An 11,395-nucleotide genomic window follows, 5' to 3' on the forward strand; every position below is an offset into this window, starting at 1 on the left:
TCCCACTCAACTGGGCTTTTGTTCCCACCACGTCATCTCTTGTCAAGGTCACCAACTTCCACATTGTCAACCCCAACACATATTTCTTGGACCTCGTGTTATGTGACTTCTCAGCAGCATCTGCCACTGGTGAGCCCTTCCTCCTTTTTTTTTTCCCCGCTGATGTATAATTGACATGTAACATTGTATTAGTTTCAGATGTACAACATTATTCCCTATTTGTATATATTGTGAAAGGATCACAATAAGTCTAGTTAACATCCCTCACCATACATATTTACAAAAACTTTTTTCTTGTGATGAAAAAGATCTACTCTCTTAGCAACTTTTAAATATACAATACAGTATTGTTAACGGTAGTCACCATGCTGCACATTACATCCCCAGGACTTAGGTATTTTATAAGTTGTATCTTTTGACTTCATTCACTCTCTCCTTCTTGAAACACATTTAGCCTTTGGGACCCTGATCTTCCTACCTCTCCAGTCTCTCCCTAACTTCAAACAGCTGCCGTGCCCAGGGTTCAGACCTCTTCTCTGTCTGTGCTCTCCCTGAGACATGTTCACCCAGTCCCGCAGCTTTAAATAGCCAGATACTGAGGACTCCCTCACTGCTCCTTCAAAGACCTCTGGACCATATTTCCACCTGGCTACCCAACATCCCCACTCTGAATCACCTCAAACTGAGTTTGTCCAGAACAGAATTCCTGACACTCCCTCACTCCAGTTCAACCTGCTCCACCCCCAGAGCTGTCCATCTGTGGCAGAGACTAGCCAGATGGTTATTAAATCCACTTCCTCTACCCAACAGACTACATTTCCCAGCCTCCCTTGCAATAGGGTGTGGCCACATAACTGAGTTCTAACCACTGTAAGAACCATTCAGGCTTCCCAAGCTGTCCCCTTTCAGCCTGTTTGATGCAAACATGCAGACCTTTGGAAGCCATGTGTTAAAGATGTCAGGAGATGGGTCCTCAAATCACTGCTGTCCTGCAGATCAGGAGCACCCACTGGGACTTTACATGATTGAGACCAACACTTTTACTGTGTTAAATCACTGAGATGCTGGAGTTTACCTGTTACCACAGCAACACTGCTATAATTAATATACCATCTCAGAAAAAAGGCACCACCATTCACCCAACTTCACAAGTCAAAACCCTAGGGACTCCTTTTGTAAGTCCTTTCTTTCTCACTATCCACATTCAATCCAGTGACAAGGCATGAAGCCTCTACCTTCAAAATGTGCCCATATCTGCCTACTTCTCTGACACCACTCTCACTCTGGCCTGAGCCACCAGATCTGTCACTGAAGGACTGCACTAGCCTGTTCTCCCTGCTTGGCTTCTGTGTCCCATTCACCACAGAACAGCCAGAGTGACCTTTTCAAAACAGAAAATAAGATGAGACCCTATGTAAGTGGTCCTCACTGAACCCTCAGACCTCCTGCTGCTTCCCTTCTCCTCACTCACCTGCCCCGATTCCTTGCACACTCATGCCTCTGCATTTGCTGTTTGCTCTGCTGGGCATACTCCTCCAGCTGGCTCAGTCCCTCCTCATTCAGTTCTCTGCGCAAATGCTTCCTCCTGGTTGGTTTCTCCTCACCACAAGCCCAAAAGTTGTCCCTCTGGAGCGTTCTCTAACCCCTTAATTACCTGCCTTTATTTTTCTTCGTAACACTTCTCACTACCCGAAATGAACAGATTTTATATATATTCACTCATTTGTTTACTGTCTGTACCCCTCAAATGCAGGGGTTTGTCTGTCTTCCCCCTGGACCTCAATCTCAGCAGTGAGATTAAGCTTCAGAGAAATGAATGGCTGGCTAGGTTCAATCACATGTACCTTCTACATGGTGAACTCACGTGGGCCTCCTGCAAGAGGGCAATTAAAGCCCAGGATTAAGCACTCAAGTCTGATTGTGGGGCTCAAATCTCCATCCTGCCACTTACTAATTAGCTGTATGACCTTAAGGCATTTCTTAACTAATCTTAAGCCTCAGTTTCTCCACCTGTAAAAACAGGACCTACCTCATTAGGAATAAATGAGACAATCACATAAAACCTTAAGCCCAGGCCCTGGCACCTAGTTACATATTACTATTATTAAAAGTAACAGAGTTGATATTCAGCTGGCACACACTGGGATGGCCATATTAACTGTCTGTGACCACTCTGAATGGTTTGTGTCCACACTGTCATAGTTTTAAATTATTTTTAACATCACCCCTGGTGGTAACACTAACTATAGTCCTTGTGTCTCTCCTGCTTTTTAGAGCTGTGAAAGTTCTGAAAATGAACTGGCAGGCCTCTTGAAGGCCTCATTCCACGTTCTATCTCATATTATTTAGTAATGTTTTCTTGCTCTGCTACTAAACTGTAAAGTTCTTTAAACATGAGGCCTATATCTTTTAATTCCTCTCTCTTCCCCTGCTCTCCCTCCCCCTCCCGATCCCTGGCACTGCAGTTGGCAGTGGTAAGAATGTCATAAGTATTCCTGAAGGAAAGTCTTGCACAAGCAACCACTCCTTGGGCACTATGTCCATACTTGCCTGAACCTAAGAATCATCCAGGACACGTGTAAAGAACACAGCTGCCAGAGCCCCAACCTATATCTACTGAACCTGAATTTGGCAGTATTGGGGGATATACCTGGGACTCTCTTTTTCTGATAAACACCCACCCCATTTTTTCATCAAACAAATTTGGGAAACATGGCCCTAAATTATCACCCATAATGGCCTTCTTTTGGTTCTCTCACCTGTCACCTATCACCCAGGTACTGAAAAACTTCCCTGCAATATGAGGTTTTCAAACATATGTCTCACAGACACTGCTTTACTTAAAAATCATGGAAATGTTCTCTTTTGGGGTTTTTTTGCATCTATAGTTCCCATCTGGATATGTAATACCTTTGAAAACTGAATTCTTATTGTACCCAAATCCTCACCCTCCTTAAATTGCACCTAAATCCAGTCTTACCTACCTACACTGGTACTAAAGTCATGACTCTTTTTCCCTTTCCCTTTTTAAATGATAATGAGTGAAGTACATCCTCCTCACCATCGTTAAACAAAAAAAAAAAAAAAAGAAAAAATTTTAGGAGGGTCATTTTTTAATCTTTCCAACTTATGACACATTTTAGATGATTTCACTACTGACTCATAAACAGCACACCTGGTAACAATATTAAAACCACAGAGGCTCTCCTGTCCAAGTCCTAACAGTTACCATCACATTGCAGAGCCCCCTCCTGAGAAAGTTACACCATTTCTTAGTTAATAATAGAGTGAAGCTTCCTGTTCAGGGCAATGACAGTTTCTGTTCCCTTTCAGTCCGAAACCAGTGTCCTTACTTCCCAAAATTACAGCGCAAGCTTTGGTCAACGCTGACAAAATGAAGGTTGCCTGAAACACAAAAGTACCGTGTGTCTCTCAAACCTTAGCTCTTTGAAATGACACGGAACAGCAGACTCTGAGTCATAGCTACCAACATTTTAATCCATTTTCTGAGAGTCCAAATGTTCCCAAGCTGGTTCTTACATAAGCTATTTCGAATAATGAATGTCCTCACGGTGGGCAGCCTGAGGGAAAGGTCCTTGCCTGAAAGAGAGAGAGGTATCCGGGTAGGGGTCCCGGCTCTGCTACTAACTGGCCGGGTGAAACTGAGCAAGTCCCTTCCTCTCTCATGGCCTCAATTTTGCTAACTCCAAAAAGAGCCTGATTTAGATGACCCCTCTAACAACCTAAGAGTTGGGAGTCACCAGGGTAACTAAGACCCCATTTCCATCATGGACGATTTTGAGATAACCGAGTCCAACCCTCTCGCTTCAAAGACCAAAAATCCGATGTGAAAGCCGCCCGACTCCCAGTCCAGTGCTCTTCCCACATCACGCCACCCCTCCCAGCAACACGAATCCCTGAGAAAGAGGCGTCCAGCCCTGCCTCGGCTGTAAGTGGCGGGCACACAGCCTATTTCACTGGTTGGGTCTTTTTGTTTATATCTTTGTTTTTTGTCCCTTGTGAAAAGGGCAAGGAAGGAGCGCTTAGGATAGACGCGGAACGCCCTACCCGGCGGCAGTCGCACCTGCTCGAGAGCTCCAGGTTAAGGTGAGTGCCTACGTCTCCACTCGAGCTCTGCTCAGGGCGAGCCCGCAACAGAGAAACGATTCTTCTCTCCAGACCCCAGTTTGGCCCGGGCCACCCCCCGGCAGGTCCCCAAGCAGCTGTACCTGCTCCGCCACGGCGCGACCCCGCGCAGCAACCTCAAACAACTCAGCCCCACGGACGCCGCCATCTTGTCCCCAGCTTCTCGGCGGGACACGCCCCCCTTTTACACGCTGGTCGCACGCGCGTGACGTCACGAGCCTCGAACTCACAGCGCCAATGAAGAACGCGGAGTGTGTGAGGGCAGAGCTGTCTAAGCTCCTCCCCCGGCTGCTCCGGGTACCCTCCGCCTGACACTTCCGGCAGCTAATGGTCTAGGTCGGATAGGTGCAGCCGGTGGCGGTGCTTACAGTGCTAAACCTGGACCTGGGCACAGCGTTGCCAGTTCTCCTATTTCCTTCTGACGTGCGTTTCCGCATCTGCCTGGAAAATCTGATTTACTCAAGGTCCGAGAATGGATCACCTGAGCTAAATCGTTCATTTTACGGATGGGGAAACTGAGAGCGTCCACAACTCAGCTACCATTGACTTAGCGCTTCCTAAGTGCCAGGCTCTGTGCTGATGACTTAGCATGCATCGTGTCTCATTCTTACCTCCCATCCCTGTACTATCTGGGAGTCCAGAGACCAGAGGTCTTGGATCACCTAGAAGTGCAATTAGTCGTCGAACGAGGTGCCAGGTGTGATAGCGCGTGCTCCTGCAAAGATTCCTGATCTTCAGATTTAAGGGAAAATAGACTTTTCAGTAGTATAAGCTTTTTTTTTTTTTTTTTTTTTTTAGTGGGCAGAGACTAGAGACCGCCAGCCAGCCCTGAGAATTATTCTCATTTTAAAGATAGAGAAAACAGAGCTCAGGAAAGTTAACCATTAGAATGCTCAAGGGCACACAGCTATAAAGGAGAAAAGCTAGAATTTGAACATACATCTCTGATTCTAAAACCCATGATCTAACATCCTTCCTTTTAAGCCCTTTGCCTAGAATCTGGCTGAGTACGGGTCCCCAAACTGAAGGAATACAGCTCCTCTTTTTTCTCCCCTAAGCTGCTAACAGCACTTGTCTTCACCAGGCGTTTGACACAGGAGGAGGGGTATGTTGCCTGGTACCTGCAATTATTTCTACATGGTTATTTAAGCTCAACTAGGGCATAACCGGGCCCTACAGGGAGCCTAACAGGGAGCAGATTTCCTATTGGAGAGGAGACACTTCCCTCTATGGTTTTCAAAAGTCTGAAGAGGAGGGAAAAAAAAAAGTATAGAATTGGTTTTACTATTCAATTGAGAGTAGTAACTCAAAACCAGGGGGAAGAAAAAAATGGGAGGGGGAGATTATTTCAAAATGAAATGCATTTGGGGAAACTGGATATTCACATGCAAAAGAATGAAGTGGACCCTTACTCTACACCATATACAAAAATTAACTCAAAATGGATCAAAGACCTAAAGCTAAGAACTACAACTATAAAACTCTTAAAACATAAGGGAAATTTTCATGACATTGAATTCAGCAATGATTTCTTGGATATTACGCCAAAAGCACAGGCAACAACAAAATAAGATAAATTGTATTTCATCAAAGTTAAAAAGTTTTGTGCATCAAAGGACACTGTCAACAAAGTGAAAAGACAACCCTGAGAATGGCAGAAAATAGTCACAAACAATATATCTGATAAGGGTCTGGTATCCAGAATATATAAATAATTCCTAAAATTCAACAAAAAAAATAACCGAATTCAAAAATAGGCAAAGGACTTGAACAGACATTTCTCAAAAAATAATATACAAATGACCAATAAAAGATGCTCAACATCACTACTCATTAGGGAAATGCACATCAAAAGCACAATGAGATATCAACTTCACACCCATTAGGATGGCTATTATCAAAAAAGAAAAAGGAAAAAAACAAGTGACAAGTGTTGGCAAAGATGTGGAAAAATTGGAACACTTTTGCATTGCTGGTAACAATGTAAAATGGCTGTGCAAAACAATTCGGTCGTTCCTCAAAAAGTTAAACATAGAATTATCATATGATCCAGCACCTAGGTATAATCTAAAAGAATGAAAGCGGGGACTCAAATAGAGACTTATACACCAATGTTCATAGCAACATTATTCACAATAGCCAGAAAGTGGTTCAATAGATGAATAAATAAAATGTGATATATCCATATAATAGAATATTATTCAGCTATAAAAGCATGCATGAAGTACTGTTACATGCTACAACAGGAATAAACTTTGAAAACATTATGGTAAGTAAAATTAGCCAGACACAAAAGGACACATATTGTTTAATTCCACTTATATGAAGTGCTTAGAATAGGCATATTGATAAACACAAAAATTAGAATAAAGGTTACCAGAGGCTGAGAGGACAGGGAAGGGGGATGGGTTCAGAGTCTCTGTTTGAGATGATGATTAAGTTCTGGAAATGGATAGTGTGATGGTTGTTTAACATGTGAATGTACTGAATGACACTGAATTATACATTAAGTTAAAAATGAATTAAAAGGTTAAAATGGTAAATTTTATTATATTTCAACACACACACACACACAAAGCAGTTAATAACAAGTGTTGATGAGGATGTGGAGAAATCAGAATAATCTTTCTGTCCCTATAGATTTCCCTATTCTGCATTTTCATATGAATGGAATCATATAATATGTGGACTTCTGTAACTGGCTTCTTTCCCTTAGCATAATATTTTCAGGGTTTGTCCATGTTGTAACATGTATCAGTACTTCATTCCTTTTCATGATTGAATAGTATTCCATTATATGGATAGACCACATTCCTTTATCCAGTCATAGCTATGGACATTTGAGTCATTTCCGCCTTTTAGCAATTATGAAAAATGCTGCTATAAACATTCATATACAGTTTATTGTATAGACATATAATTTCATTTCTCTTCTGTGTATACCTAGGAGTGGAATTGCTGGGTTGTATAGTTTAATTGTTTGAGGAACTGACAGATGGTCTTCCAAAGTGGCTGCCCCATTTTACATTCCCACCAGTAGTGTATGAAGGTTCCAATTTCTCCACATCCTCACCAACACTTATTTTCTCTCTTTTCAAAATTACTATTATCATTATATCCAATCTAATGGGTATGAAGTGGTGTTTCATTGTGGTTTTGATTTGTATTTCTCTGATAACTAATGCTGTTGAGAAATTTTTCATGTGCTTATTGGTCATTTGCATATCTTCCTTGTAGAAATATCTATTCAGATTCATTGCCTGTTTTTTTTTTTTTTTTTTTTTTTGCGGTATGCAGGCCTCTCACTGTTGTGGCCTCTCCCATTGCAGAGCACAGGCTCCGGACGCGCAGGCTCAGCGGCCATGGCTCACGGGCCCAGCTGCTCCGCGGCACGTGGGTTCTTCCCGGACCGGGGCATGAACCCGTGTCCCCTGCATCGGCAGGCGGACTCTCAACCACTGCGCCACCAGGGAAGCCCACATTGCCTGTTTTTAAATTGGGTTATTTATCTTTTAATTATTGAGTTGTGTTCTTTATATATTCTAGATACAATTCCCTTATCATATATATGATTTGCAAGTATTTTCTCCCATCCTTTAGGTTGTCTTTTCATTTCTTGATGGTGTCCTTTGAAGCAAAAAAAGTTTTTAATTTTGATGAAATCTCATTTATTTTTTCCTTTGTTGATTGTGCTTTTGGTGTCATATCTAAGAATCCTTTGCCAAATCCAAGGTCATGAAGATTATACCACGTTTTCATCTAAGAGTTTTAAAGTTTAAAAAAGTTTTGTATATGGTGTGAGGTAAAGATCCAACTTCATCTTTTGCCTGTGGCTATCCAGTTGTCCACTGATTGATTTTCGTTTGTTAAATCAACCTGACATTGCTGGTTATTGTGTATTATCCTTTTTATCTATCACTGGATTGAATTTGCTAATATTCTGTTTAGGATTTTTGTATCTACTTTATGAGAGAGAATTGGACTGTTACTTTCATCTCAAACTGATTCAGGTGTATGAAGTTAGGTTCATTTCACCATACACTTATCCAGTTATTCCACCACTATTGCTGAAAAGACTTTCCTTTCCCCATTGAATTGCATGGTGTCTTCGTCAAAATCAACTGAACATCCATGCATGGGTCTATTTCTGGGTTCCAAAGATTTCCATTTGTTCCACTGATCTATCTTAATTATGGTTGCTTTACTTATAAGTCTTGAAATCAGGTAGCATGGATTCTTCAACTTTGTTCTTCTCTTTCAAGATTATTTTGGCTTTTATAAGTCCTTTGCATTTCCATAAAAAATTTAGAATCAGTTGGTCAATTTTAGCAAAATGCCTGGTGGGATTTTGATTGGGACTGTGTTGAAACGAGAGATCAATTTGAGGAGAACTGACATTTTAACAATATTGAGCCTCCCAATCCATGGACCTGATAAATCTCTCCATCTTTGACTGTTTACAACCAAAAATATGGTATGTAGATTAGTACTGGCATACTCATTTTATTGTACTTTGCTTTATTGTGCTTCACAGATATTGTGGTTTTTCACAAATTGAAGGTTTGTGGCAACCCTCTGTCTAGCAAATCTACTGGCACCATTTTCCCAAAAGCATTTGCTCACTTTGTGCCTCTGTGTCATATTCTGGTAATTCTCACACTGTTTCTAACTTTTTCATTATTATTATATTTGTTATGGTGATCTGTGATCAGTGTCCTGTGACGTTACTATTGCAAAAAGATTATGACTCGCTGAGGACTCAGATGATGGTTAGCACTTTTTAGCAATAAAATTTTAATTAAGGTGTGTATATTTTTAGATGTAATGATATTGCACTTAATAGACTAACGTATAGCATAAACATAACTTTATATGCACTGGGAAACAAAAAAACATGTGCAACTCACTTTATTGCAATATTAGCTTTATTGTGGTGGTCTGGAACCCAATGCCCAATATCTCTGAGGTTTGCCTATACTTGTATTCATTCCTGGTCAAAGCAAGCCCCTTAGAACATTTAAATTCCATCTATTCTCTTCCAGCCTTTTGTGATGACATTGTTATACTTCATTCTATTAGATTTTGTTTTCATGAGGATGTCCATAGCAGCTGTATTCGTAAGATGCCCAAACTGGAAACAACACAAATGTCCATCAGCGGGCGAGACTATGGATGAACAAATCATGGTGTGTTCATACAATGGAATGTGACTGTGCAACAAAATGAACAAACTCACAGGACTTGCAACAAGGAGGATGAATCTCAAAAACATTACATTGAGCAAAATAAGTCAGACATCCATAGCGTAACATTGTCTGGTTGCAGTGCTATGAAATTTAAGAGCGGGCGAAACTATAATATTAGAGGGATAGAATTCTGAATAGTTGCCTTCCTCAAGGCAGGGTGATTAACTGGAAGGTGCCTGAGGGAACTTTCTGGGGCAATGGAAATATCTGGGTGGTGGTTACATGGGTATACATTTGTCAGACCTCATCAAATAATAAATGTTAGTTCTGTGCATTCTCCAGTGGGTAAATTATACACAAGAAAAAGAAAATATCTGGGAAAACCAAAACCAAAAACTACCGATTTACTTTTTTTTTCCTTTTTTTTTTTTTATTAGTTTGTTCCATGAAAACTTTTCCATTTTCTCTCTGACTTGTACTGCAGCCAAGCAAGTTTTGAAAAAACAGTTTTCTACTTTTGTTTTCCAGAGACCATTTCTGGAATGATCATTTTAAAGCCCAGGCTCGATGTACAGTGAGGGACATGACCCTTTTCTTTCCAGCCCACCTACTGTCACACCAGGTCCTAGTTGTATTAAAAGGAGGAGGAAACAGTGCAGCTGCTTGAGATAGATTCCAGGGAATTTGCCATGGTCAGATGGAACCCTCTGCTCCAGACTCCCCTGGCTACCTCCCAGCAGCCCTTTGACATGCACTGGACTAGAGGCTTCCAGCTACTTCTGTGTTGACAATGGTCTTCTTTGGTCAGGGTAAGTATATGGATTTCATGTGCTGACAGATTTTGTTTCATCTCATTTTTCCTTTAAGTCATCTCATGTAGAAACGCATTAGATTGGCGAGTCCCCTGGTAAAATCCTAGGGGGAGGAGTTTCCTGAGTACAAGTAGAGATGCTTATCCTCCAGAGTGAAGGTTGGCAAACCAGGTGCCACTGCCTGTTTTGTAAATAAAGTTTTATTGGAACACAGCCACACTCATTTGTTCATATATCACCTACAACTGATTTCCTGCTACAACCACAGAGCTGAGTAGCTGCAAGAAAGATCATATGGCTTGCAAAGCCTGAAATATTTACTATCTGACCCTTCATAGAGAAAGCTGGCTCAACTGTGGTCTAGAGCACCCTCCCTGGGGGGCCTCTGTCCTGGCATCAGAGATAGGGGCCGGCCACAGCCTCACAAAAAAACATAAAGGACAGGGTTTGGATATAGTTTACCAAAAGGGAAAAGTATCTCCATAGGATGATTTATGCTCTTTGACCTTCAGTTACTACCAAGAATTCAGATTTGAATCAGAGGAACCTGGATTAGGTTAACTGTCCTGGTGGAGAAAGACACAGAGGGCTTTGGAGAACTAGAAATCTTTGTGGAAAAGGCCAGGGAAGGCTTGCTGACGAGTTCAGAGGTGGTAAAGGGACAAGCAAGTACCCAGCCAGTCCAGAGGAGTGGAGGTCATGACTTTCAGCACCTCATCTCGTATCTGAGGCTCCACATAGGTTGTGGGCACAGAAACTTCCTATAGAAATCCCTAGCACAATTCTGCAGGGGAAGGTCATCAACACTTTTCAACAGTGAACAACAACAAAACAAATTAAAAGACATCAAGATACAACCTCTTACATTTTAAGTAGATATATAAGCGTGGACGTGTGTATATATATATGCATATATATGTATACACATGGACGTGTTCCAACCCTCTTAAATTTTAAGAATATATACATATATGTGTCTGTGTGTATGTAAATTATTTATATATCAAAGCTTTAAGGCCTCTTTCCAGCTATAAAGTTCTATGATTTTAAGGCAATATGTGCCTGATTTGGGATTCTGTTCTATAAATTTTTAAAATAATAAATCAGTTCTTGATTGTGTCTAATGAGGAGAAGGGAGAGGTATTGGACAAAGAGAGAGGGAGGGAGAGAAGTTGGGAGAAAAGGAAGAAGCAGCAATGGAAACAAACACACCCATAAGGAGCTGCAGAGAGGAAAAGGAGACTGAAAGGA

The 11,395-nt window shown here is 41.4% G+C and overlaps 1 protein-coding gene across 4 annotated transcripts in view; it reads right to left on the reverse strand.

Annotated features, from left to right (window-relative positions):
• The window catches only part of PISD (phosphatidylserine decarboxylase), a 36,464-nt gene extending 32,144 nt beyond the window's left edge, over positions 1-4,320 (reverse strand). For 2 of the 4 annotated variants that reach the window (XM_024767981.1, XM_024767982.1), the window contains exon 1: positions 4,230-4,320. In XM_024767981.1, the coding sequence (XP_024623749.1) occupies positions 4,230-4,294 (65 nt within the window). In that variant the 5' untranslated portion in view covers positions 4,295-4,320. Of the gene's footprint in view, positions 1-3,540; positions 3,562-4,229 lie in introns of those variants that run through there. The other 2 variants (XM_024767988.1, XM_024767985.1) reach the window with 2 other exon arrangements.
• Between the last annotated feature and the right edge of the window lie 7,075 nt (positions 4,321-11,395).

Source organism: Neophocaena asiaeorientalis, unplaced genomic scaffold (assembly GCF_003031525.2).
Source record: "Neophocaena asiaeorientalis asiaeorientalis breed wild unplaced genomic scaffold, Neophocaena_asiaeorientalis_V1.1 scaffold828, whole genome shotgun sequence".
In the NCBI taxonomy this organism is placed as follows: Eukaryota; Metazoa; Chordata; class Mammalia; order Artiodactyla; family Phocoenidae; genus Neophocaena; species Neophocaena asiaeorientalis.